Below are 27646 nucleotides of genomic sequence, written 5' to 3'. Positions count from 1 at the left end.
TGTGCTCGAAATCTGCACTGAAACATCTCCTCATTTCAGTGCAACAGAGCTTGTAGGTTAAACACCATTACACATTGGCCAATATTTCATTTTCAGTATTTTTATATTGAGTTGGAATTCAAACACACATGATGAAACCCTGCCAGGCAACATGCATGATGATTTCCTGCCAACTTGGTCCAGCAATATGTCACAACCAAAATATCAAAGCTGGCATTACAGTAGACATATGGTCTAACTTGACCTTTCGAAATGAGCCATTGGTGGTGACAACACAAGATTTTGCAAATGTATCTTTATGCATGAACATTAATAATTTCAAGCTCATTTGAGAGGAATCATACAAAGGTCATTCAACTGAAAAGCATATAAAAGAGCATTATCCATGGCACAGCGATGATTTAATAAGAAGTGTTAAATTGAGTCCATGCTCATATAAAAAGTTCAAATGTTAGCTGACAATTGTGTTTAATTATTTAACGCTTTATGTAAAAATATTGCAGAATAACTGAGGTATGACCGTAAAACTATTTTTAAAGAAAAGGCTGCATGTGAATTACATATTATGTTATGTTGTGCCTTGGGGACAGGACATGAATGAATTAATTTATTGGAGTAAAGTGAACCATGTACGCATTTCCATATGTTCCCATCTTTAAACTATGCTCCAGTTCATGCTATGCAGCACACATCTACACTCTCTTCTCTGTGTAATGGTAATCTCACTATAGTAGTTATAACTGAATCTTTGATGTCCTCTGTTGCATCCAGCAGCTCTACAGAATCCCACCGCAGGGGCACTGAAAGTCATACCAATTTATGTTTTACCTCTAGAGTCCATATCGTAACCGACACCCAGTTTTTCCTGCACTAAAACACAGAAAGATATTTATGTGCATGTATCCGTTCCTAATGTGCAATCTATGGTAGAAGCTTCAAGCTGTCTTAATCTCTCTGCCATCGCTCTGTCTCTCTTTACTCCTCTCTCTTTTTTCTCTCTCCCTGGCTCCTGTTCTCACCCGCCCTCCCCAAGTTTGCCCGATTCCCCCTCGGTTCAGCGGCAGGGCACTGGGTCACGGCACTGGCTTGATTTTCACACTGTTCCCTCTACTGAACGCCACATCAAGTTAATCAGGGTTAACAATTGCGGCGGTGCCTTGCTGAGCAGGGCTCCCACCGGCTTAGCGTGGCCTGGCTCTGGTGATACAGATGGGCTCGTAATCTCTGTTCAGGGAGCAGAGGGGACGAGTGAGGGTGGAGGTGCATCGCGGCTGTTCGGGCGGGTGCTGGGTGGTGGTGGTCAGAACACAAAACAAAGGACAAAGTTTGTCATAAAAAAGGGAAGTGGGAGATATTCTGATATTTACTGAAAGCTAGGCTACAGAACTACAGTACTGGAATTTAACTTTAAAAGAGGCTAATCCTCTTATTTTAGGAAATACTGCATACTAGCTTTCTAAACATGAATGATAAGACCGCTAGACATAATATATCTCATGCTCTCACTTTTAGGTCAGTGCTTTGCCAGAGAAACTTCTTCGCTCCATTCACCAATGTTTACCTCACCAAAAAAAGTTTATTTTTCTGCATCCAAAGCAGAACTATCTTCAAAACATATCTAAATTTTTAATGTTCCACATTGAGGATTCACTGTGATGCATCTGAGAAATGAAAGAAAAGAAAACATCGCTATAATGACAAGCACAAATTAGTATTCTTTTCATTTGAAAACCAGCCAACATAAAGAGTTTCAAAAGGTGTCAAATGTGGCATAAGTATCATAAGTATCTTTAATCCCTCATGTGCCACTCTGCCCTCATCAACCACGCGGGTCAAGACTTGAAACACAACTAGTGCAATGTCAAGGGTCAAAAAGACCATCAGAATTTCAAATCCAGAGTTAGTCTATGATGTTTTCAGATCAAAGAGAGGGAGAAGAACATTGTTAGAAGAACATTTCCAGCGCTGAAGATGACTGGAGCGTGACCCATTTGGCTAAACAGGACTCTCAGTGCAATAGCAGCTGGCCAGCTTGCACAACACAGCCCAGGGTGCCCCGGCTATAGGCTGCGCAGACTTAATTATTCATTCAGACAGAAGAAGCGTTACACAACCATGCTTTCCTCATCGGACTGATGGAGAAAGAATCCTCTCTGCTTGTCACACAGCCTTGGGTGACAGAAATGAAGCTCAGTTTTCTGTTGGACTTCTATTTTTTGCAGCAACCAAACCAAGACTCTCCATATGACCTTTTAAACTTAAGAAACTGGGTTAAAGTCTAACTTTGCACATGAGATCCTGTACTTTACCCTTTGTTATAGCAGACTTCCTGTCGCAACGCGTCTCTTATTCCACGTTAATCCACAAGCACTCTGCTTCTCCCTTTTTCCCCACAACCGCCTTGCTTTCCACATGTCGCACCTCTTCGGAGTGATACATGTATTATTAACACAAGATTCAAGTGCTACCCATAAAGGGACACTTACAGACTTTCACAAGTTTCCGTCGGTGCCACCATTTTGATTTGACGGTGGCTCAAGCATTTTTTGCAAAAACATTAAGAATACGTGACACTAGTGCACACACTAAATATTTCATACGCTTGAAAAGCTTCACAGTCCAGGCTTGAGAGCACTTGTATCTATTTATTACCCATCTCAACTAACTCTGTGAAAGTCTTTTAATGACCAAGTTGAAGGTGTTATTCTTGAACTGCTAAGTTGTCCCAACAACAGGGAAAAGGTCTTGTAAAGTGCATGTGAAAGGGCAAGAAAAAGGAGTTATGTTGGGGAAAAGTGGTTGCCGAAGCTGCAGTGTGGTGTTGTCCACACTTCCGCAAGTAAAATATGTATGTTTGGCTGAGCTGCGATGTCCCACAAGCCCTGTTTGTCACAGTGCAGCATCCAAATTCATCTCTACACTACCCCAACCCAGTTTGTGAGGGTCAATCAGTGATCAAGCCTGGGAAATGAGATTAAAAAAAAAAAACGTTTAAGTCCTGCTGAACTCCACCTGCCCTCGCTGCCCTCTCGAGTCGAAGAAAAACACAGTTCATCAAAAGTTCACGTCCATTATCATCGTTGAATTTGGCTGTATATGCCTCATAACAGATTCCTGTGATTGGCGGGGAAGGAGGACAAGCGAGCTTACCAAACTTCCCCCGACAACCAACGCTGATATGACACACGACGTGTTCTACACTTCTGACCCTGATACACAGGGTCGCTGTTCGGTCAGACTGTTGCTGTAGGCTGTGTGTGTGTGTATGTGTGTGTGGTGTATGGGTGGTGGTGGGGGTTTAAGTTAGGAAAAGAAAAAAAGCAAAACCCCAAAATATCCCTGTTACTGGCCCTGTGTCGTAACATTTCTGACTCTGCCCCGCCCAACACGAAAATGGGTTCAACTAGAGTTCACGTCTGAAGCCACACCCCCTCGCCACTACGTCAGCAGGCAGACGGCATGTCGTCACGGGTTGGAAAGACCCAAAGTATGTCCTAATTTCTGGTTCTGTCGGCGGGGTCACAGCGTCCCCCTGTGGGGCCTTGTCCACTTACCCATTAACCATTAACACTTCATGTAAAAAACACAAAGTTAATAAAATGTAATGGTTTTCATGTCACCTTACGTCTTTTTATCTCTCTTTTTATTTATTTTAATTTCTTTTACATTTTCAATTTAGGTTTTATGTATTTTATTTTATTTTATTTCTGGTTTGACTGCTTTTATTGTTTTTGGTGTATTTCTTTGTATTATTTTATACTGACATTATGCATTCTGTATCTTGATTTATTTGTCCACTGGTTTTAATTTTATCCTAACCCTAGTTTCTTCTCACTGATGTTAAATAAGACTGTTTGACTTTCTGTTGTTGTATTACTGTCCATGTATCCCATTTCTGCTTTGCTTTGTTTGTCAAAGCACTTTGTAAACACTGTTTTTAAAGGTGCTATATAAATGAAGTTAAGAAATTATTATTATTATTATTATTTTTACTACCTTTGTAAAAAAATTAAAAGTATTCACAAATTATCTGAAAACTAACTAACTAAGGCCTTTGGTCTATTTATATAATACATTTTTTGTAAGTATTTTTTTCTATGTATAAATCTTGTCAATTCTGTTAATTTGTGATTATTCAAATTCTATATGAAATTAATAAAACACATTTTTATTTTTCACAAGTAAGGCTATATGCTATTTTGAAATATTAATGCAAATACATTGTAAATATATAATTCTGAATGTGACAAACATGTAATTTATTTTAGACTATGTAACTGTATCATGATGAGGAAAAAAGTAAAAAAATGAAAATATCATCAATATGTATTTTTCACACTTGAATGTTCGTGTTTTTCATTTATTCTTAAAATTTTTAATAGAATAAATGTCTGTAGGAATTTTGAGTTTCTAAATTGACCATTTGAGTTTCTGCATTGACCATTAAATGTTCACCTATTTTGTATGTTTTGATTTTGCTACATTAAATATTACATGTTTAAAGATTTTCATTTAAACAATATATATTTAATAATATTTAAATTACTAAAAAATGTATCTACACTCATAAAATTATACTGCTCTATTTTAAATTAAATGCTGTGGTACATACAACGCCATGTTTGAGGAAACAAACTTTAATTACTTCTTAAGATATGACCAAATCACCCCAACTATTTTTTTTCTGTTTTACTGAATTTAAAATGAAATGTTTTAATATAACATCCATCATCATGAATAATTTCCACATTAAGGATAATTAGAATTTAACAAAAAAAGATGATATATTGTGGCTGCAAATGAATTTAAGTGTGGACTGTGATAATTTGTGTTGTTTAACATTACATATAACTAACATTCCTGTTTAATATACAATTGGAATAAATAAAACACTGAACATATTTAATAATGAAATGAAAATAAAAAGCAAACATACATTAGAAGAACTTCAAAAATATTACTGTAATTATTATTACTGTAAATTTTGCTACCAAAATAAAATATCTCCTCAAAATTACTCTGAAAAGGGCAACTTTGTTACACTGTATTATTTTTAAATATTTGAAACCACAATTTTAAAATGGTTTACATCCTATATTTATTTCTAAAATTGTTCTTTTCTTTTATATTGCTCTATAAACAGTTACAGAAATTATTCAAATTGCAGTAATTTTACAAGATAACATTTCATATGTATTTCATTAAAAAAAAGAAAGAATGAAAAAATCATTATTTCATATTCATAAAATGATTAAAGCATATTTATTCTTTAGGACTCTTTAATGCTCTTATGGAAAGGGGGTATTTTTCTTTTTACATTTCTTAAAATTTACACTGGCAGCAGGGGTTAAGTAAAATTTGATGTGTGATGTTTGAAATATGTCTCTTTGTTTCAGTTTGTAGGCCTCTGAACTTACACCATGCAACCTACTAAAAGAGCATGCAAGTAAAAAAATATACATTGAACATAAATATATGAACATATTAATTTCTAATATATCGCCTGCATATTTTTCTTGTGAATTATGTAATAACAATATTTTTAAAATGCATTTCACTGGACACACACTCTTTTCTTTTCCGAAAGAATTCCAAAACACAAGCCAATTAGGTATAGTGGAAGATTTTTCTTTTTTTGTTTTTGTTTTTAGTTTAGAGACAATAATTACAAAAAAATGTTAATGAACATGTTAGATGCCAACAACTTATCTAACAAATAATGCATAATAAATATTAAATAAATAGTCTCATTGTTCATAAAGTGTTTATAATTTTGAAATCTGAAGGAATGATCAAGAGGGACTTAACATAGTGTAAAGCCTTTGGAAGATAATGTTCTTTGACTTTGCTGTGTGTTTTCTGTACGAGTGATTTTGTACAATTAAGTTCCCAAATAAAGCTGTTTTTCCCCGCTAAATGTGCATTTGTTAGAGTGTTCGTGTCCTTATGATACTTGACTGACCGAGATCACAAACATCAGGTTCAGGAGAGCCATGGGAGTATTATTCAATAGACAGACTAAGAGCGCCCACTAGTGTTAAAAATATGTACTACATCAGCATCAAACAACTAGAATTGTGTCCTTTCAAAGCAGGAAACGTGTTTTATCCTTCATCAGCCTTTATGTCAGGAACATGTGAAACTTTAATTTTACATTTTCTGACAGATATTCAGTGTATTTAGTATTTCCCTGAGAATTTTATGACTATGAGGTTTCGAATGCCTTTAAAACTGCATTTTCATCACCATTGTTTGACAAACACTCGAGATGACAATCAGTTAAAAACTGTATTAATTCAATTATTTAGCGTTAGCAGTTTTTAAAAATTATAATATATATTATAATATAAATTACAATCATAAATAATACCCCAGCTGATGCCATTGCTTGACTGCTGTGGGTACAATTGGTGTCAAACACTGTACTGTCTGTATTTCATTACTTTCAAATGTATTTTAAAAAAAAGGAAATTTAGAATTTAATGACTGTATAACATAGTCTAAATCACTGTTGGTTGTGATAGATTTGTAAATGTTATGAAAATGTTCATTTTATGAATTGTAATGTTCTCGCAATGTTATGCAAAACTTTGGTATGGTTCCTTCACCATGGCTACGGCCTTGTTCTAGACAGTGAGTCCACATGTCGCTTCTAAGATTAATTTACAAAGCACATAATTGGACATTTGAATTAATAAACATATCTTGCAAAGAAAATAAAAAATACACTTTTGCAAATATTTTGCTGTATACACAGGGAAATCTTCATATCAGACGTGAGTGAAGAAGCACATTGAAATTATATTTCGTCAAGGTTAAAATCCTTTTGACATATCAGCAAAATAAAATCTCTGTTTTGAACCCTGAGCATTTGACTTTGGAAGACAATAATGCCACATTTTCTACCTGGAGTATCAAGTATCAAGGCTGAACCACTAATTTGTTCTCCTGCAGCTCAAGGACGTAGGTCAGCTAAATCCACAAACATTTGGCATGTTCATTAACAGCAGAATGTGCGTTGCACCAAGAGTAGCTGGTACTCAGGGCAGAACACAAAAGGACGGAAACGATTTTCATCCAAAGCCTACACATGAAGTGTCAGCAGGATTCCATATTTCCATGGGAAATGTACATATACACAATATCAGTACTTTGATCAGCCTTGGAGAGCAAAGCTGGCAAGTCCAAGTTCTAGTTAAACCCTCAGGAGATGGAAAGGTGGGTGCTGTCGGTGTGTGTGTTGTCACCCTGCGTGCTGGTCCCAGTGCAGAAAAGGAAACTGTGGAGTGTAAGGTGCAGGACAGGAAATATCCCACTGTGCACAGACAGAAGGAAGAAAAATACAGGATGAAAGGCAGTAAGGTGGTAGACAAGGCTGCTATTCATGGATCTTTTAACCATGTGAACCATTAACATAGAATATATGAATTTATCATTACGAACAAAAGGAAAGATTGAATTTTGATTGACAGTGGCTCATGTTATTTATGCATACAGAGCAAAAATGTTTTTTAATAAATAAAATGTAGGTCTTACTGTGAGCCACTTTGGATAAATAAATGAAACTGAATATCTCACTTTTATGAATATATTATATTTACGAAAAGCTACCTTTCATGTCCAGTTATATTGCATCCACCATCCGCTGGATTAGCTGTCCGAGTCGTCCACTTGCTCCTCTGTAGCAGGTGCAACAAGCCGGTCATATGAGAAACCCAGCATCATCTGTGTTAGACAAGATTAGATTGGTTTTAATACAAGATAGACAAAAAGAGGAAACTGGAGTTTAGTAAGAAAGCTACGAGAGGCAAAGTAAACACTGGATTCTCTTCTATTGCTTTCAATTTCTGAGATTTCTCTCCCTCAGAGGCAAAGTGAATCCTGTACACAGATTTTGAGAAACCCTGAACCCTGACACCCAGCCTCAGAGCTGTCAGTCATGTAACAGCATGTCCTTTCGATGAAAATAATGTAAGACAAAAAAGACAGGGCTGTGAGGGGAGCTTCCTCGTGGACCTAATTTGAAAGAAAGAAGAGCAGGATGGACTCCTTTCCACCTGTTTGGAAGTGCACATGCTGAGCCCTTCTCACGCAGGCACACACTAAGGTTTTGTTTTCCTCTTTCTTAATGATAGTGGAAACATTTGGTTGCTGGGCTGTGGTTCTGCCCACGCTTCATTACAGGCATTACAAGCATTTTGTTATGCTTGTTTGTTCCCAAATGTAAGAGGAGCTGCTGGCTATAAGATGTCAGCTTGCATCTCCCGTTCTTAACTGTAAAGCCTTTTCTGTGGTTTGTTTGTTTCTTATTTATTCTAATTAGATTCTTATTGCCAAAAAAGAAAAAAATGTCATTATAATCTTGCTTGAAACAGAAACGAGAACCACATTTACACAGATTATGAAGCCTAGTTTTAACCATTGCAGGGGTTGTTTCTTGTGCACATGGACAACATGGGTTTAATCAAAGTAATTGCTATTTATACATAAAGGCACATTGGGTTGGGTGAAGTCACATATCTCATACCTAATAAACCAACTTCTAGCCTATTAAAGAGAGAATAGGGAAAGGAATATCACTGTTACACACAAGGCGACATACAAAGCACATATACAGAGCCAAATTGAAATAATGTTCTTTTTTACACCAAATTTACTTTAATGGAGATTCTGACCAAAGATCACCAAAGATCCAGTAACAATAGACTGTATAAAATAATTCATGTAGCCATGTGACATCATCAATTGGCTCCTCGACTCATGTTTTGAAGCCTCAAGTTCAAGACATTTTGCTGTCTTGGTTTTTGGAGAAGTGAGGTGACCATACTTGGACGAGAGGGTGGATTTGTGGAGAAGCGAGGGGTGGGTCTGCATTCACAGGCAGCATCTCGCAGAAAGTCTGTCACTCAAGCAGCCTCATCCTTAAATAAGTATAACTTAAAGCCTTAGTAATATGTAAATAAGTGAGTTATAGAAAAATCTGGCCCTTGTTGGCCCATGTTTTATACCAAGCTGTTAACATGTTTATTTCCGCTGTAAAGTCAGGCATTTTAACTAGGGTCTATAGTGCTGCAAGAATGACATTTTTTAGGCCTACACAGAAGTTAACATCACCCTGGTTCCCTTGTCAAATAGCCTTTGGGATTTTTCCATTGGATTTTGGGTAGGAACTGGGGGTGCCGCGATGCTAGCTCACTTTAGGACTCATTCCTGGGGCGCTCTGAAAATGTATGTATTTGGGAATGTTTAAAATTGTACTGTATTTGTGACAACACAATATATATATATATTTTTATCTTAGTTTGGGGAATAAAAACATGTTTGAATGGGGTTTTTTGTTTGTTTTTTTAAATGCCATAAATGTCTCGATGCATCAGTGTTAAATTTAAAAAAAACATTGCCTGTATAAATTACACTCTAAAGTTAGAGAATATGTTATCTCTATTGGAGAATAAGTGAAAAGCCATTGGCCAAGCACTTGATGACAAGTCCTGATACTTGACCCTGATTCTTGTTAAAATGGACATATGTAGTTAGTAAAAGTATTAGCATTGAGATTAGATACCCAGCACTATAGTGGTTATTCAAATATATCTGGATGGTTAATGCGTTCACAACAACAGCACAACAACTGCCAAGCCTTTAGGTGAAAATGTCTGTTTTAGCCCTCACATGGTTGCGTGTGAAAATTCCTTGAAACACTTATCATCATCTATAATTCACTTGTCAGCATCTCTATTGGCATCATATCAGATTTTCATCACAATATCCTTTACTTAACCACAGACATGATGACTTGGACATTGACACATTCTCTGTCTTTCTGTTTCCTTTTACACACCGTGAGCAGTGCCAGCAGTGCCATCATCACCCCCATCATAATGTACAAGTTGTCAGTGAGGCCGCCAGCCCACAGAGGACCCAGGATGGTGGCTAGACCCCCCACCGAGCGACGCACACCCTGACTGAAACCTGCAATACGAGCAAGACACAAAGACATAAAACACACCCGACACCACAGACTATAGGACTTACAAAAAGTCAATGTCATTGACACTGGACCCACTGCCTATAATTGATTTTAAATCATTTTAAATTATCTTTTTATCATTGCACCTCGTCTGCACTCTTGCTATTTTTAATAAAGTTATTTTTTTTCTTCTTTCTTCTTCTTTTTAATCATTTAGTAATTGATTTTATCTTTTATATCTTATCTTATCTCTTTTCTCTTTTATTGTAATTATTTTTTATTTTATTTATTTTTTTTTTTTTTGCTCTGTAAGGCACTTTGACTTGCCCTGTTATATGAAATGTGCTATACAAATAAAGCTGCCTTGCCTTGCCTTTGGTTTATACAGCAGCCTGAATGGGTTATGGGGGAAAAGCAACAAAATCAAAGAACTTCAAACATACAATTTTATACCTTTCTCTACTAGATGGTGCTGTTTCTCACCTTGTGTTTTCTCAGAAGTCACTTTGGAAAAGAGGGAAACCTGAGCCACAGCTACAAATGGCAAACCCAGAACCTGCAGAAACACCCCAATGATGAACTCAATCAGCAGCCAGGGGAAAGCACCTACAGAAAAACACAAAGTGCAACAGAAAATACAGAGTGAGTAGGAATGATACAGTCAAGTTCTAATGAGACATTTAACCAATTCAGAACCCAATTATGCTCCAAACACACAAAAACATATTGTAATGGTGGATTTCTACTCTAAATGCACACATAATTAATTTGAAAAAAAGTGGATTTAGATACTTTATCGTGTGTTTTTTGGTTCCATTCCAAAGAACAAAGAATCTTTTCACAGAAATCACCTAACAGTTAAAATGATGATAAATGGTCTTCACAAAAAAGTGAAATTTCTTGTTCCTGAATAGTTAACCCATGTCAATGAATAAAGTGATACTTTAAAACAGATTCCATATATACTTTGTATTATATTTGTCATCTAGGTAAATGGTAAAAATTCTCAGTTACTGAAATGCCTGCAGAAAATCGGATGTTGAAAACCCCTAGAGATCAATATTCTGTGTTATCAATAAGATACATTAAAAGCTGATCGTATCATTAGAACATCAAATGAGAACAATATTTCCCTGTTTGGAAAGTATTTTCCCTGTTCATTTTCCAGTGACGCTCAGATCCACCATCCATTCAGATTAAATGACAATCTTAGATCTAGACTTCCTTTTAAAAAGTTATGTCCATTGGAATGGATGGGGGATCTGAATGGGTTAAAATGGTTGATCATGAGGATGACTGTCATTGATTTAAACCTGACAATGTTCAACAAGAATCAAAGTTATTCATATAAATACGTAAAGCTTCTTAATTAAACAGGCCTCATCAGAAAATAATAAACCATTAAACTGACACTTAGTGGGAGATAAGGCTTTTTGTGGCCACATCAGTGACTGTTGACAAAGATAACAAAAGTGAGAAGTTTCTTCAGTGCAGTCTCACCTAGTGGGCGTGCCAGAAAGATGAGGCACCAGATACCAGAGATGTTGCAGATGGCCAGACCGATGGCCAGGACAACCCGCTCCACAACGTGCAGGCTCAGCCAGCGTACAAAGAGAAAGCCAGCGATCACCTCCACACCGCAGAGACAGTACATCACGCTGTTCTCTAGCTCCCCGTAGCCAAAGTACTTCTGGGTCATCGGGGTCACCATGGTCTGTGGAGGCAATGTGTGGAGACATTAGCACAGTGTATAAATCCCTTAAAATAATCCCTTAAAACACACCTCTTCAAAACTGCCTACAACCATGAACAAACTGTGCTCTTCTCCCTCTCTGCATTGTTCCCCTTCTTATGGAATATTTCATCTTTGTATTGTTTTATTGGTTTTGTTGTTGTTTTCTTTGTAAAGCTTCTTTGTGTATTCAGAGAAGCACCAATAAGTCAAACGGATTATTATTATTATTTTTATTATTATTATTATTATGATAGATATACAACTGCTCTTTATGTTTGTCCTACCCTGCTTTTTTTGTAAATACACCTTTTCCCCTAAATTTATACTTGCTCTTTGAATTCAAACAGCCTTTACATACAGATATGAAGCATTTTTTTTTTTTACTTTGTACATTGTTTATACAGATTTAAAATCAACTATATCACAAAATGTTGAAGCATATAAGTTGATAAATAGAGCACTAGTTGGTTCAAAATAATTTTATTAAATAACAATTTTAATAGATCTTTTCTGTAGCATATGAATTAGATATGTGTTGGTTTTGTACGTTTCCTCCAACCTTTCACAGTAAATTATGTATGGAAATATGAGAGCACAATACAGAATACAGAGTGACTTCTGAGTCAAGATGTCTTTGGTTGTATATAAAAAAAATCTGTGTGTATATGCATATGTCTGTCAGTGTGTCTTTACTGCACCTCCAACGCTGTCTGATTGAAGAGGGTGATAAACTGAGCAGCCAGCAGCACGACTACCTCTTCCCTCAGGAACTCTACAGAGGCAAAGACAGCCAGATACATTATTTTTAAGACCTTAAATTTAGACTTTTTATGGAGCCCAGTATTATATATACACCTCTGTATGTCAACCACCCACCTCGGGATATGCTGAAATTCTTAAAGGGACTGGAAGACTCAATAGGCTCTGGTAACACAGGAGAGGGAGGCGGAGAGGTGTCATTCAGGGTTGCATTCGAGGTGGTAGCAGCGTCGAATCTGGGTGGGTTGTATGTTACCATGGAGCCGTAGGACCCCCCCAGCTCCTGTGACCCCATTAGCGGCTTTTCTTCATCATTGTTCTCTTCAACAGCACCTAGCTCCTTGTCCTCCTCACTACTGGGGCTTCTCGAACTCTCATTGGCCCTCTCCTTCTCTAGAGGCGGTAGATCCCAGTACATGAAGATCACCGCCAGTTGAAGGAGCGCCCACAGCAGGCACATAAACAACTGCAGGAGGTGGAAGAGGAATGTCACAACTTTTCATTGAGTGGCAAAAAATGTTGCAAAGTTGACACACTTATTTTGGACCCTTACTCCTGGCGCAGTGTACTTATTGACCACAAATGGACCCAGGTTGAAATCACATAGCCTCAGGAAGATGTTAAATGCTGGACCTGTGTCAAACAAAAAGTGTAAATGTGTTTTAATCACGTGTCACCTCCAAACCTCAAAAGCAAATACAGGCTATATGCTCATTTAATTGTGTATAACTGCCCATACACACACATATTTAACATTTATATGTGAGCTCTAAGGATTCAAATGTATCAGGAAACTATATGGCAAGTCATCTGAACCTACTAGAATTTTATTGTTTTCTGTGTAAAGAATACAAAAGATTAACAGGTAGCCTTTAAAATTTGCCACCAGAGAGCAGCAGAGCACTGACCAATCAGAAGGCCAGCTTGTCGACATGCCATGACAGCAGCAAAGGCTGTGGCACGGTCCTCCGTGGAAGTTACTCTGGTCAGGAAGCCAAAGATACATGATCCAGCACCTGTGCCAATGCCTGAGGAAAATACATATTTCATGATATATTATTGAGGTTAAAAACTGGAGACGACATGCATCATTGTTGGATTATGTCAAAAAATTTAGTGTTATATTCTTAAAATACCCAAGACCACAGTTCAGTGATATGATTTATCGCTACAGGTAAAAGCTTCAAAACAGGACTTGTGGCAGCTATTGAGTGCTCTTACAAATTCAAATAGAAATCTGTATCCCAGTGCATCCCAGCTAATGATTTTTTTTATTCAGATGTTATTTAACAAGAAAAAACTACTTAGATTAAAAATCTCTTTTTTACTAGTGTCCTTGAAAAGACAGGTTGCAACGTAACTTACAGATAACGCAGTACAAAAAATATAAAATCAAAACGTGAAACTTCAACACAAGCAATATAAAACACACAAAAAAGAAAACAAAATGAAGTTACTACAAATAAGGACTAGAGAGTATGTTAATACATGCTATGTTAACCATAAAAATGCTGCCATATAGACGATGACATACACAAATTTACACACATAATTTTGCTGGTCAACTGCATATTTTATTACAATTGTTTATTTTTGAGTTAAATATGCATCATATTTAAAATACACTGAACTGCAGCAAAAACCATTTGTAGATAAAGAAGCAGTGTGTAGGATTTAGTGCTATCTAGTCGTGAGGACTGCAGATTGCAACCAGCTGAAACTTCTCCCACGTACCAAGTGTTAACTCTGGGTTTGGATTCCTTCAGTGTTAAATGTTCAGGTTTTTACAGAAGGCCGAATTACCCGCAACGGTCTCTTCTGCTCCAAAACAAACACACTGAGTTATTTAAACTGCAAAAACCCTGAATAAAGGAGTTTCACATCAAAAATCTCTGTTACTCTGATGCTGTTTGACACATCACAGAGGGCTTGCTAACTACAGTGGCCAGCACAAAAACGTGGCTGGCTCTATTTAGAACCAGTTTGTCCATTCTGGGCTACTGTAGAAAATATGGTGGTGCAACATACCAGACTCTGTAGAAAAAGATCTGCTCCCTATGTATCTAACGTAATGCAACGTATTATATTATATGCCAGTTCTTTCAATACATCCCCTTAAATCCTCCGCAATGGATCTCAAACATTCTATGTTCAAGCTCCAGTTTACACCTTTAGATAATCCTGCCACACTTTACTGCTATGACAGGTGTATTCTACCTGATTGCAACCTACCAAATAGATAAAATGTCACTTTCTCACCTGCTATCAATCTACTTGACAGTAGCAGCCACTTGGAGAAGCCCATAAAGTACATGAAATTACCTGGAGAGCAAAAAAAATCAGAGTAGAAAAATAAATTGAGCCATGAGCATCAGTAACACAAATAAAAAAAACAAATGTAGTTTGTGTTTTTAGATATGATAATGCCGTTTCAAGGCAGTAGTGGTAGAAATACAACATATGAGTGGACTTACCAATTATCTCAAACAAGTTAGCAAACAAGATGATCTTCTTTGTGGTCCTTGTTTTGTCGGACCAGTGGCCAAACAGCGGTCCTGAAAGGAGGCCACTAAAGCTGAAAGCCGACAGGGCCAAACCCAGAAAGTATGGAGCTGCATCCAAAGTCTGCAAGTACCTCCATATTGTGGGCAAAATTACAGCTGGGGAGACAAAAGGGAGTGGATTGAGTGTTTTCTGCCTTCATCAGAGTCTGATTTGACAATAGCTAAATGTTTGCATAACACATATGAATTAGTGAAAATTGTCTTCCAAATCTGCTGAAGTTGTCCACATCAGTGATGCTGAGTCAGGTGTGTCACAACCCCTTTACAGAGCCAGTCAACCATGCTACAGCTCTGTCTGACTGCATTCACGAGCGGCAACTCATTAATGTTTATTCCAATTGGGTGCGGCACCTAAGCACTTAAGTCATGTTTATCAGAGGCTTCATTAAGGCGGTGCAATATCAGTAATAAACTGTTTCAACATTTCTACCTTCATTGCCATATGTTTATGATAAAATTAACTATATCAGCTTTTGTTGCTGAACATCAGGGTTTAAAAACAACTACAAATCTGTCTTAAATATGTTCAGGTGTTAGTGCATTAGCTTTGGGTTGCATGCTGATTAAAGATTGGAAAAGAGAGTAAGGTGAGGGCGAAACAAGAGATTAGAGGATGTCTCTGTCTCCGTTTTAAGTTTTTGTGAAATTTTAAAGGTCCAGTTTGTCAGATTTAGTGGCATCTAGCGGTGAGGTTGCAAAACTCAAACTTCTACCCTGTGCCTAGTGTGTAGAACTACAAGGCCAACGCAAAAATGTGAAAATGCGAACACCCCATCTAGAGTCAACGTTTGATTTGTCCGTTCTGGGCTATTGTAAACAGTGGACTCTGTGAAAGAGGGCCTGCCTCATATTTATATGTAAACAGCTCATTCTAAGGCAATAAAACATGACTTTCTGATTCTGTTAATTATATACTGATAGAAACATAACTAGGAATGTTATATGCCATATATGCCAAAAGATGCCCCTAAATTCTACATGCTGGACCTTTAAATCTTTTCCATGACAGTGCTGGCAATGCCAAGAGAGCATGAATGGCACCTCTTTCTCTCTGCCAGTGCCTCCAGCCTTATTTTCATTATAGACAAAGGATAGTGCTGACCAAATATAATCCAAATTCAATTCTTGGGTCAGAAGACACACCATAAAGCGTGCTCTCATGAAATTCCAGAGAGTAAATGAGTGCTCAAATTTTCATGACATCTGAAGGGGTGGGCTGGTCATCACCCTGAGAAAGACATCTGTATATGGGGGTGATATGATTTTTATATAATTAAATTTTGCTTCTTTGTTGTAGCTTTTATAATATAAGTAAAGTGAGCAACCATGAAATTAAACTACATACACTGTAATGTAATCTATACAGCAGCCGAGTAATAAAGAATACCCTTCTAGATCTTATTCAGAGGGGCGTCTATGGCTTAAACTATTAGGACCAAAACAAAATGCTAACTCCATCCAGGCTTCAGTTACATATGGACAGGTATGCAGCTTAATTCAGGTGAGAACATATCATATCTTTGGGTATTGTTTGGGGTCATTTTGGAGTTTCAACAGCTGGAGAATGGTTTTCTACACTACAATTATGCACAAATTCTCCAGGGTGTCTCTATAACAGAATCTGGTATTTATTAAACGTGTTAGTCAATAAACAACTTAAAAAAAAAAAAAACACAGCCAGTGTTGAGACAACTTTGAATCAGATCGCAATGTAGGCAAATAAAATGAACTAACACAACAGTGGAACAGTTAAGTGAAGTAACTAATTCACTCCTGTCCATTGTATAGGCCTATCTTAACAATACTAACCCTGGCTATAGTCCTGGCCAAAGTATTCTTTCACTAATAGGTTCATATGATGGTTTATGTAAAACCTCCCCTCAAAAGAAAAAAATGCAAATACTAAAAAACTTAACAGCTGTCTAACCAACGAGTTCCAGTTCAGTATATTCCACCAAAAACCATAGGTGTGAAAATGAATGTTAAATATCACTATATGTGGCATGAAAACATTTCAGTAATTAAATTATTAGGGTAAATCATGAATTTATCCTGTAGGCTACTGATGATTTGTGTGTCCTGTTCTAAAACAGACTGTGTGTCCGAGTTGCAACACAAAAATAAAAGATAACACAAAACAGATTTTTACCATATTCCACACCACTCATGAGAAATATGAGCCCAATGGTGAAGAATGTCAGCTTCTTTTTCCGTCGAGTATCCATCACGTTTGGCTTCTATAATCTCCTTTATTCTCCAAAATATATTTTCATTTTGTCTCTCGACAGAACACGACAACTGCCATAATCCCGACTGCAGTGCTTCCAATTAGTCCCAAATGCAGGGACATATCGCTGAGCTTCTCTGCAGTCGGTTTTTAAAAAAAATCTTAAAATGGGAGTGCGTAATAGACTACGCACTGTGTACTGTCCTGCATATTTCTACAGTGAGAATGCACGGTACCAGTTCAGCAACATGAAGCGCAGTAAACTCCTTGAGCAGGTATAACGTGATGCACAAGATCCGACGTGCAAACATTGCACATGCAAAGGTCCCCGGGATGCTCCTGCGCAGACTAATCCAGCCTACATCATTTCCGGCGGATTGACACACACCTTGGAGGAGTTCTCAAACCCTAAATCCTCAATCTGCCACTCCCTCTACAGACGTGATGCGCCAGTGTCACATTCATTTGTGCGCTCACCTCCGTGACTACTAAATGATAAAAATCATTCCGACAAAAAGGCACTGTGATGAATCATTTTAAGCAAGTTAAATTTGATTTTCACACTAAAATGATTGGAAATCATCAAATGCAAGACACTTATATAATATATAAAGAAAACTGTGATAGCCTGAACTTTAAAACGTGTTGTTAAATCATAGTCATTTGACAAAAAGAAAAATAAATAATAATCCGTAAATCATAAATAGACCAACATCTATCCTATAATAAAATGCATGAGATGTTACAGTGGAAAAGCCTTAAAATGCTATCTGAAGAGCAAAACATTTCCAGAAAAACTAATCTTGCAGTAGCATGGTAGACCTATACAACAGACCAAGCGTGCTCCAGTATGGCACAACTAATATGCAGACCCTGTTAATCTTTGTCCTCACTTTTATTGCAGGTGACAGTTGCACACCTCTGTAGACTCTACTAAACATTGTCACTATCCAAACTTGAATTACATTCGGAGTGTTATTAAACCTGCTGCCACCAAGAAAGGAAAAACTATTTTGCATGCAAGTACATAACTTCCCCCGAACATTGACCTGGATGGCACGTAAGCTAATAACCCATAAAACCTGAACTTTAAAACATGTTGTTAAATCATAGTCATTTGACAAAACAAATAACCTATAAAACCTGCTGTTTATGGCATTTCAGAGGCACAAACAGTCATTAGTCTGGCTCACACAATGCTGAAAAGGCTGTTTCAGAGGCAGTATTTTGATACAAAACATTTTTTTGGTACGTTAAGCCAGGAAATGTGTTATAATTTAAGTAAATGGTCATCAGCACATAATCCAAAACATAGAAGCAGCTGCAGTACTTAAGCATTGCTACTGACTTAGAAGTATTGCTATAGGCTATAGTATGCCATTCAAATGCAACACTCAAAAGGACACCCCATAGTGTACTGTATTTTCCTATAATAACTTTGTGTCATACTCATACATATTCTTTCTTAACCATCATGCAGCATTACTGCTGCTCATTTTTTCTTAAAGCGTCAAGCCATTTTTACAGCATCACTACATCAAAATTAGGAGTGTGCGTGAATCATTGAAAGTATTCCTCCCCGTCCTGTGACATTCATTACCAGTGACACTGTCAAGCCTGTTCTGCACACAAAAGCTGCTTCTTCACTCTTAATTCAATCTTCTGTTGCCTCAGTGTAGACATTTCAGTTTCCTGCTGTCTAAGCAAATACAGAAGTAATGCCCATGACATGCTGGGTAATAAAATCCCATCTGTGAGCTGGGAGAAAAATATTCAAACTTCCTAAAATATTTGCTAGAGGATCTGGTTCTGGCTTTTGATTTTCAGCTATTATCATTATGGATTTACCTGCAGAATATTTCTATTTAATTGTTAAACAGCTATAAAATGTCAGAAAATGCTATATGTACAAAAAAAAAAAGTAAAAATGTCGATACAATCTTTAAAAGTCAGACCAAACCAAGATATTCAGATTAATATGATAGAAAACAGAGAAATGACAGGAATCTACATATTTGAGGGGGTTTCCTTTCCTGGTATTTGTACATGAAAATACTTTGATTAATCCATTATCAAAATAGATAGCAATTATTTTCTGTCAACCCACTAATCAACTAATAGTCGCTATAATGTAATCACATTCAATTTAATCTCTACAAGCTGTACCAGCTCTAACAGTTTTCACTGTTTATATATGTTATAACAGTTTTGGCACTGTAAATACTACCTGAAAAACCACAACCGAGGCCTTGTTTCTTGAACGAGACATTGCTGACTGTTGTTATTTAAGTGCAACTTTTCAAAGCTGTGTTTAGTTAATTTAAATCTTTCTGGATTATGTATTTATCAGACACATTAGTACTTCATTCATTGGCTGTATGAATGTTTAAATATTGTACAAATTCATGCTCTGCACTGATATCAGTTTGATGATGTATAAGGTCAGTTATGTCCTCCAAAGACAAAGCAGCCTTTAAGACAATTGGCCTGCGAGCTACAGCTCAATGAGCACCAGTTTCTTTAAATATGCCTTCTTCACTACAGTACACAGTTTACCTGCATCCAAATATTGAACAGTTGTACAAAATAAACCTCATTCAACATATTTGATAGAGCAGCTAAGCAGTTGCTATTTAATTTGTATGGCATGTTGGAATAAAATGAACAGAATTAACATGTTGAGGTAAGGACAAAAAGGTAAAAGCAGGGTGACTGTTTATGAATCATTTTGTATAAAAGAAATCTTTATTTACAGTTTGCCAGCAGATGGAGGTTGCAGCAGTTTTTAAGTGTCACAGTCTTTAATATGTAGTCCATCTCCTTGGAGGAAACATTTGGTTACTACAAGAGTAAAAAAACGATGTTTTCTTCAGCCTGCAAGTGCTCCGTCTGTGAGCTGCTCTTGTGCTCCAAACTCTGGAATTTGAATGTTTAGAGCGAGCAGTCCATTCTGATTTTAAAGTTGACTTTGGCAGGGGATGAACCAGGGGGAGGGGGTGCGCAGAGTTGGGTTTTAGAAGGCCAGTTTCTTCATGAGGAGGTAGACCCTGGAGTCCACCTCAAAGCCGTGGAGGTTGTTGGCGTCTCCCTGCAGCCTCATGAGGAGGCCGCCGTAAGACACATAGGCAGAGCTGAAAGGAGGAGCACATCCAAAAAACTAGATTAAAAACTGAGGGATTAACTTTTTTAATGATAAAAACATTGGCATTATCTCACTCACACAGAGTTTTGTTGGGGTAGTAAATAACTTTCAATATTTTTTTTCCCAGAGAAACGTGTACTTATGCCAATCCTCTGAAAAAACATCTACAGTGTTTTCTTTTTGTAACACGAGTTACTAGATATGTGTGTGTGTGTGTGTGTGTGTGTGTGTGTGTGTGTGTGTGTGTGTGTGTGTGTGTGTGTGTACTAGGATTGCAGCAGTATACCAGTGTCAAGGTATATTGTGGTATGACAATCAACAGATGTCATACTGTGTATATTTACTCATATATGGTACTGGGAAAAAGGAGGTGGAAGCAGAATCTTTCCTCTATTTGACCGATTTTCTTGTTTTTTTACTTATTTATTTGTTATTACACTACTGGTTTATTCAAGTATTGAATTAACATATATAAGCTTAACTTCAAAGCTTCATTTAAAGCAGGTCATATCACTCACAGGCGTGTTGCTGCTTCTGTTGAAGTCTCATCACCTTCGATCTTGTAAACCTTCCCATACATCACATAATCAAACTGGTCCGCTCTGGAAATGTAAACAAAGTAAATGAGTGAACATATTAAAACCAGTAAAAAAAATACTGTATATCACAGGTGACAGTCACACCAAAAATGTAAAAACACAAATGTTGCCAGATCCTTAACAAAAGGAAGCTTTTGTTGGTAATGTTACATGTGTCGGTGAATGAAGGGCAAATGTTTTACCTGGATGGTCGGTCATCCTGAGGATTGTATTCTCCATCATCTGGTGTTCCATCTTCATATAGCGTGCTGGCAATAACCAGTCTGAACTTGTCGCCTTTGAGAAATGGACACAAGAACAAAATGAGTTTATATTGTGCTCTTACACCCCATAGGTTAGCGATGACTTTTTGATGCATGGTGCATTGAACTGTTCTCTAAAGGTGCTCTCACGTATAGAGGACATAGAGGAACATTAAACAGCTTTACACTGCTCACTTGTACATGTATAGTAAATTCTGTAAGCAAAAGCCAAACGGTGAGGGTGCAATGCTATTAAAAGGCATAATGAATGAATATAAAACACAGCTGTATGCATTTTTGACAAAAAACACCATCAAATGACTTCCATCTTTATCTTAACAAGTTGCTCCTTACCAAGATCGACAGGATAGATCTGACTGTTCACGTCCAAGATTAGGTCCATCTTAAAAGATTCACTTTCACAGTGCAGACGAGATACTATAGAGAAAAAAAATAGTAGAAAAGTTTGGATTAGTTCATTTGAAGTTTCAAACTTAAGGACACCACACACAGTAGAGCTACCAACTTGTTTGTAGGTGGCAGTTATAACATCCCAATTTCTTCAACCTTGTTTTAAAGAGATTTCACTCACCTCTGTCAAATTTCTTGCCATCTGGATCAATGTCCTTTACATCAAAGATATCCTCAAACAGAATTCCAGCCATCGCTGTTTGGGTCTATGAACTTGAAAAGGAAAGAGTCAAAACATGTCATTAAGCTAGTTTTTGTTAAGAAAAAAAGGTTTAATAAAAAACAACAGGCATGCTGTTTTTCATCTGGAAATGGAAAAGAATGATTTTACAAATAACAGGTCAGCATGATTAATAAAGTCAAAACTTTTTAAAGCCACCTTGATGCCTGGTAAAATGATGTGTCAATTGTCTTATGCACATCAATATAAATATCTATCATGAAGAAAATATAAAAGTTAATACTATACTTTAAACCTTTGAAATCTGGGTCAACCTCAGTTTTCTTGGAATGTGTTCAGATGCCTTTAACAAACATTTCACAACTTTAAAACCTATGCAAGTTGGTTTGTTTTCTTTCAAAAACTTGAAAAATAAGGCAATAAGAAACCTGGCATGTAATCTCCTGCAAATTATTAGAAATGAATAAAAGTGACAAGAAAATGATCACATAATTAGCTTAGAGTGAGAGAATTCTAAGAACTTTTTTAACTAGTCAAAATATAAGAAAAACGATATTTAACATTGTTAAATTATACATCTAAAAAAAGACATTTCATTATTATTTCATATTATTATGTTATTATTTTATTTCAGCACTTTTGTCAGGTCAATTCCTGTTTTACTTTGTTTAATTGTTTATTTTTCAAGGTAATTTCTTGTGAAGTTGCTCATTGAAAAATTCCCATTACTTCTAAAGAAGTAAATCAAGGTGCTCAAGTTTAAAAAGGGTTAAAGGCTTATGTTACATAGCAAGAATTGATAATAGGAGGCTCACTGGTGTATACAAACTCCTCAGCGCAGACAGAAAGAGATGTCCAGACCACACACATTTCTCACGACTTTTACTCTTAATCTACTTTTTTTTAACTTTTTCTCTTAATCTAATCAAATATCACCAAATAATGTGTAATGCAGCTCAAATTGTAGTTTAATTAAATGAGATAAAACTACCACGAAACTAACTTTGGCACGCACTCACGAAGATGAGTCCCATTCAGCTAAATCAATGTGGAACATGAACATCAACTGTAGCAAAACATATACAGTTTGACAAAGTGGGGCTCACAAAAACAATCTCACTCGACTTTAATGAATAAAATGCTGCCTGACACAGTTGGGTCATAACGCTGACTGCAACTTCAACAGCCTCCAATATTCAGGCTAGCTGTTAGCTTTAGCATGTTGTACACATTTTCACAAGCTTACCTCAAATAAGATCAGTTTTTGTATCGTATTGTACGCAGAATTACGTCGACGTCACTCCGTTTCTTTCGGTGGCAACTGTTGTTTGAAGTGCGCGCTAGATATCTTGTTTTAGTAAAGCTTCATTCATTACTGAGTGAAACAAATTGTACCGCGGAGAAACAATGTGCTCAACCTCTGACATGCGAACTGCTTCCGGGGTTTTCTCGAAATGCGTTCCGTTCCTTTGCAGCGACCCCTGGTGGTCAGGGGGAAACACGCATCAACGAGGACACGGACCTCCACACAACCACTTTATTAAATTATAATAATCCATGGACACAACATGTCTTGAAAATGCAAATTTACCGTTTACATAGAAAAAAATAGATTTGTAATTGTTTATGCCAAACAAAATAAACGTATGAATTATGGCAGAAAACGCAATCTATCTGTGGTACCTGTGGTTACATACAGTTCATTCTTGGAGAAATTTGGATTTTTGAATATTATTAACAAATTAGGTTCTTTAAATGAAATGTTCTTGCCAAAATGTCTTTGGAAATCCAACTAAAAATCACTCCAGAGATAAAGCAATATTCAATGTCTCACTGTCAAGGGTCTGGTCTGTCCATTCATGTCTGACAGGTGCTATATTTCAAGTACTCTTCTTCTTCTTCTCCCTGTTATTATTATTATTATTATCATGATGATTATTATTATTATTAAATCAGTTTTGTAAGATGTATTTTGTCATGAATGGAGATTCTGTCCACAGCAATGCTGTAACTGTTTATAGTGAAGTAGTCATATAGTTGCTGGGGATGCCAGTTGGCAGTGCATTATGCTCATGTTGGGAGACAGAAACACTATAATCTACCTCTCTATAGGTCATCATAAGAATACAAAAGTCCATCATTGTCAAATATTTGTTTCACAGGTAGAATGTTGAACTAATGTTCAAAGAACAGGAACTCATTTTTATATGTAATATTACAATAATCTCTTTTTTTTTCAAAGAAAAAAGTAAAACCAAACGGGCTGCCTTTTCGAAGCGTAAAAAAAAGTCTACTGTTTACGACACTTGCCTTTTCTTTCCAGCCTGCATGTCCCAGCCGTTTGGTTGCTAGGTGTTTCAGCGTCCCTTCTGTGTACGGTTGCTAGCTAATGGTTAGCTGACTAATATCAAAGTGACTGAAGCCAATAAGCATGATCGAAGATGGGTTGCATAAGTTTCAGTTGCGGATGAATACGCAGAAAGCGAATACTAATTTATTTACTCTTTAAATGATGTGCGAATGAGGTAAGAATGATCTCGATGTCCTTAAATAACGTTAACTGATTAGCTTGTCAGCTAGTACTAGCTTACTACATCTCGCTAACGTCGATTTGTCCCTGTAGTTGACTATTGAGGATGATGTGAAAAGCAGAGAAATCAGATTGCTGTATTCACTGTGTGGTTTAACAGTAATAAAATGCCAGTAAACGATTACATGTCTGTGTTATTTGGTCAAAAATAGTAATAATGCATTAAAACCTTTGTAATACAGATTTACATGGATTTTTGACTCTGAAACACACACTCTCATAGTGCCGTATTCTGTCCTATCTTTGCAGGCTCCACAGGCTTCTCGCTGAGAGTGCAAACGTTATTTTGTGAGAGCAGAAGTATTTGCCGTCAGTAGGTGTTTTAAAGGTTTTGGGCACTCACATGAGTTCCAGGGAGGGAGCCAAGATGGGGGACATCTTGGCAACTGAAGCCGATCTTCTTGGGATGATCAAGGAGGTAACAAGTGAAAATGACAACAACAGAGAATGCACTCATAAAGATGAGCATGTGTACAAATCCATTCAACTTAAACAAAATGCACAGCTTTCCTCCAGCTTGTTATAGCATGATAATACATAGAGTTTTGTCAAGACAGCTGCTGTTCAGTTTTGTAATTTGGAGCCTTAGAACACAGTTAAAGTTAAAGTGAAAGGTAATGCTTTTTGTGCTTGTTTAATGTGTTTGTTTGTTTGTTTGTATTTGTAGTACCTTAAGTTTGAGGAATTTCAAGAGACTGTACACAGTTTTGACAAGGAGTGCAAAAATAAGGGCAAGCTCGTCTCAAAGCCTCAAGGAAGCACTCTCAGAGACTCAAAGACTCGTGGCATTCAGGTAAATGATAAAAGTCTTTAAAACTGCGACTGATTATTTGCGGAGGTGGCTAAGAGGGATAAAGCAGGATGTCCAAGGCTGACTTTTTTAAACCTTTTTTTGTAGAATTATTTGTCGTTAGCCCTATCTCTTAATAATATCAAATCTTTTAAAATGTTATTATCATGTATCAATTAGCATTGTGTGATATGTAAATAAAATGATCATTAAAAAGTAGCAAAGTGTTCTTACTGATGTTTTCCCCCCAAACATCAAAACAACTCTTCTTTAACTTTTCTAGAAAGACCTTCTCAGCTCTTTTGATGACGGAGACCACAAAGTGTTCTTTGAACTGTGGACGGAAAATATTCCCTCTGAGATAAAAAACACAGACACCGAGGCCCAGAGCCTGGAGTTCTACCTTCACATCCACTTCACAATCTACCCACTGAGGAGGCACCCTGGCAGACATGTATGTAGATGCAGAACGTTTTCTGTTTTTTTTAGGTTATTTTCAAATAAACCAGCTATGTCCTGCAACTCTTCTCTTCCCTACAGCTGAATGTCATTATGTGCTATTTATCAAAATGTCCACTAAGCTGTGCTACAGTCTTAATCTCAGTGAGCGATGTGCTTGTTGTTGCACGACACATGCAACTATTCCTAATCTCTATGATATGCCTTTCACTGTAGGTCTTTGCAGCTTAAGTTGATACATTTATACAGATGTGAAGTTATTTCATAAAAGCAGCAGCTACTTCACACAATAAAATTGAGGAGCATGTGTGTATGCAACAGAGGAAGTGTTTTTATCTGTGTAATGTGCTTAACTGACAGTCTGTTATAGTCTTGAAATAAAACCTGTTTCTCTATATCTTTCTCTAGGACCAAGCTGAGTTTGAGGAGAGGATTTCCCGTTTCAAGCAATACCTGGAGACTCGAGGAGCAGCACTGAGTCAGACCACAGAGTTTCTGCCTTACTATGCCTTGCCATTCGTCCCCAACCCCACTGTCCATCCCTCCTTCAAAGATCTTTTCCAGGTGCTCAGCCAATAATAAGCAACCATATTCACAGCAGTTTCCCTGACACTGTGAAAAAAAAAAACCTCAAATTATGGTAAACTGACAGCTGCAGTATCTAGCATAATACTGTTTTTTTTAACAGTGTTTCTGCTGTATTTACTTCAACAGTATGTTACCGTCAAATTTACAATAACAGTATTCTACAGTCAAATTTGAGCTTTACAGTGTAATTTTGTCTTCTGTAAGGCCTACTTAGGGTAAAATAAAAAATACTATAAAATGTTGTAAAATTATACAGCAACCTACTGATGTTTTGGCTAAAAAAAAACCCCATCAAGATTTTAAATGTTTTACTATATTTTGGAAAAATGGTACATTACTGTAAAAATGCTGCTGTATTTTTACAGCAATTGTTTACAGTGCTAAATTAAGCTTTATCTTTTCTTGTCTTCAAATTACCTGTTTGGGTATTGCCAACTAGTTATTACATATGCAACATAATTACCCTCTGCCACCTTCAGAACGAACATAACCATATTTTCTTTGGGCATTTAGGATTCCTGGATACCACGGCTGAAGGACAAACTGGAGCAGTTTCTGTCAGTGACACTGAAACCGTCCAACACGCCGAGGCTGCTGAATTTATATGTATCCTTTATCATGGCTCACTCACATGTCATTGCTCAGAAAAGCATGATGGGGGAATCTTAACCCGTATTTCAATGTCTTTGCTGTACTTAGTGGTGTTGCAATGAGAAGAAAATTGAACTGTGTCAAAGTTTTCTGTATTACAGATAACACAACCTGCTGTGAGACAACTCTGTCACAACAGCAAACTAAAACTGTTATCTGTGCTCTCTTCAAAGCCACCAGATTCCTTTCCAAGAAAAACCCCTTCAATTTTACTATAGCCTGTGCTCTTGTTTGACTGTGGTGTTTAAAACGGTTATTTTGGATTCACTAAAGTCACACAATAACGCAAACAATCTAACCGATGGAAGTAGAGGTGGACCAGCAACTACTACAGTGTTGTGCGAGGTAAATTACTTTTTTGCCACACGAGTCTGGTAGCTTTGACGAAATCATAGATGGATACAACAGCTTAACTTCCTAGTCAGAACGGGCTTTGTTAAGGAAATGTAGAGCAGTGAAAATTATCAATACAGCATGCCCTTAAAGTGATATTGATTTTTTTAGGTTGTCCAGTGTGTAGGACTCAAGGGCATCTGGGAGAAAGTATATATTATATTCATTAGTTTACAATAACCTAAAAATATAACTTGTTGTGTATTTGTTGCCTTAGAATGAGATTACATCCTCTATGGAAATGGGGGCTGACGCAAACAACAGCCCCCATTTAGGCTAGAATAT

At 36.9% G+C, this 27646-nt stretch overlaps 3 protein-coding genes across 6 annotated transcripts in view; 1 reads left to right on the top strand and 2 right to left on the bottom strand.

Annotated features, from left to right (window-relative positions):
- The window catches only part of mfsd8l1 (major facilitator superfamily domain containing 8-like 1), a 67917-nt gene extending 50298 nt beyond the window's left edge, over positions 1-17619 (bottom strand). For 2 of the 3 annotated variants that reach the window (XR_015776596.1, XM_088077654.1), the window contains exons 1-11: positions 17178-17619; positions 14939-15124; positions 14724-14786; positions 13373-13492; positions 13018-13097; positions 12582-12930; positions 12404-12477; positions 11471-11684; positions 10454-10576; positions 9842-9972; positions 7612-7725 (exon numbers count right to left, since the gene is read on the bottom strand). Coding sequence is in view for 2 of the 3 variants with exons in the window: in XM_088077654.1 (XP_087933780.1) it covers positions 7651-7725; positions 9842-9972; positions 10454-10576; positions 11471-11684; positions 12404-12477; positions 12582-12930; positions 13018-13097; positions 13373-13492; positions 14724-14786; positions 14939-15124; positions 17178-17253 (1491 nt within the window). In the remaining variant the exon portion in view is untranslated. Of the gene's footprint in view, positions 1-4994; positions 7316-7611; positions 7726-9841; positions 9973-10453; positions 10577-11470; positions 11685-12403; positions 12478-12581; positions 12931-13017; positions 13098-13372; positions 13493-14723; positions 14787-14938; positions 15125-17177 lie in introns of those variants that run through there. The other variant, XM_042512378.2, reaches the window with a different exon arrangement.
- Positions 17620-19978: 2359 nt separating this feature from the next.
- polr2h (RNA polymerase II, I and III subunit H) lies at positions 19979-23351 on the bottom strand. Its single transcript, XM_042483753.2, has 6 exons — positions 23137-23351; positions 21831-21922; positions 21593-21676; positions 21179-21272; positions 20916-20999; positions 19979-20386 (listed from the first exon to the last, which is right to left on the bottom strand). Exons 2-6 carry the CDS (start codon positions 21901-21903, stop codon positions 20269-20271), a joined length of 453 nt encoding a protein of 150 aa, XP_042339687.1. The 5' UTR covers positions 21904-21922; positions 23137-23351; the 3' UTR covers positions 19979-20268.
- An 878-nt stretch (positions 23352-24229) lies between these two features.
- armc9 (armadillo repeat containing 9) overlaps positions 24230-27646 on the top strand; it is a 29073-nt gene continuing 25656 nt past the window's right edge. For both annotated transcript variants that reach the window (XM_042483985.2, XM_042483984.2), the window contains exons 1-6: positions 24230-24415; positions 24730-24898; positions 25148-25273; positions 25554-25724; positions 26138-26293; positions 26831-26923. In XM_042483985.2, coding sequence (XP_042339919.1) covers positions 24824-24898; positions 25148-25273; positions 25554-25724; positions 26138-26293; positions 26831-26923 — 621 coding nt within the window. In that variant the 5' untranslated portion in view covers positions 24230-24415; positions 24730-24823. The remainder of the gene's footprint in view (positions 24416-24729; positions 24899-25147; positions 25274-25553; positions 25725-26137; positions 26294-26830; positions 26924-27646) is intronic.

This window comes from Plectropomus leopardus, chromosome 5 (assembly GCF_026936395.1).
Source record: "Plectropomus leopardus strain MGB_pleo_1.0 chromosome 5, ASM2693639v1, whole genome shotgun sequence".
NCBI lineage: Eukaryota > Metazoa > Chordata > Actinopteri > Perciformes > Serranidae > Plectropomus > Plectropomus leopardus.
This window is presented reverse-complemented; position numbering and strand designations above follow the sequence as displayed.

Excerpts from the sequence above, each read along its gene's own strand:
- polr2h (XM_042483753.2), bottom strand. The coding sequence starts at position 21,903 with ATGGCTGGAATTCTGTTTGAGGATATCTTTGATGTAAAGGACATTGAT. Across the intron at positions 21,677-21,830 it reads TGGCAAGAAATTTGACAGAG|TATCTCGTCTGCACTGTGAA; the intron begins GTGAGTGAAATC and ends TTTTCTCTATAG. Across the intron at positions 21,273-21,592 it reads GATCTATCCTGTCGATCTTG|GCGACAAGTTCAGACTGGTT; the intron begins GTAAGGAGCAAC and ends CATTTCTCAAAG.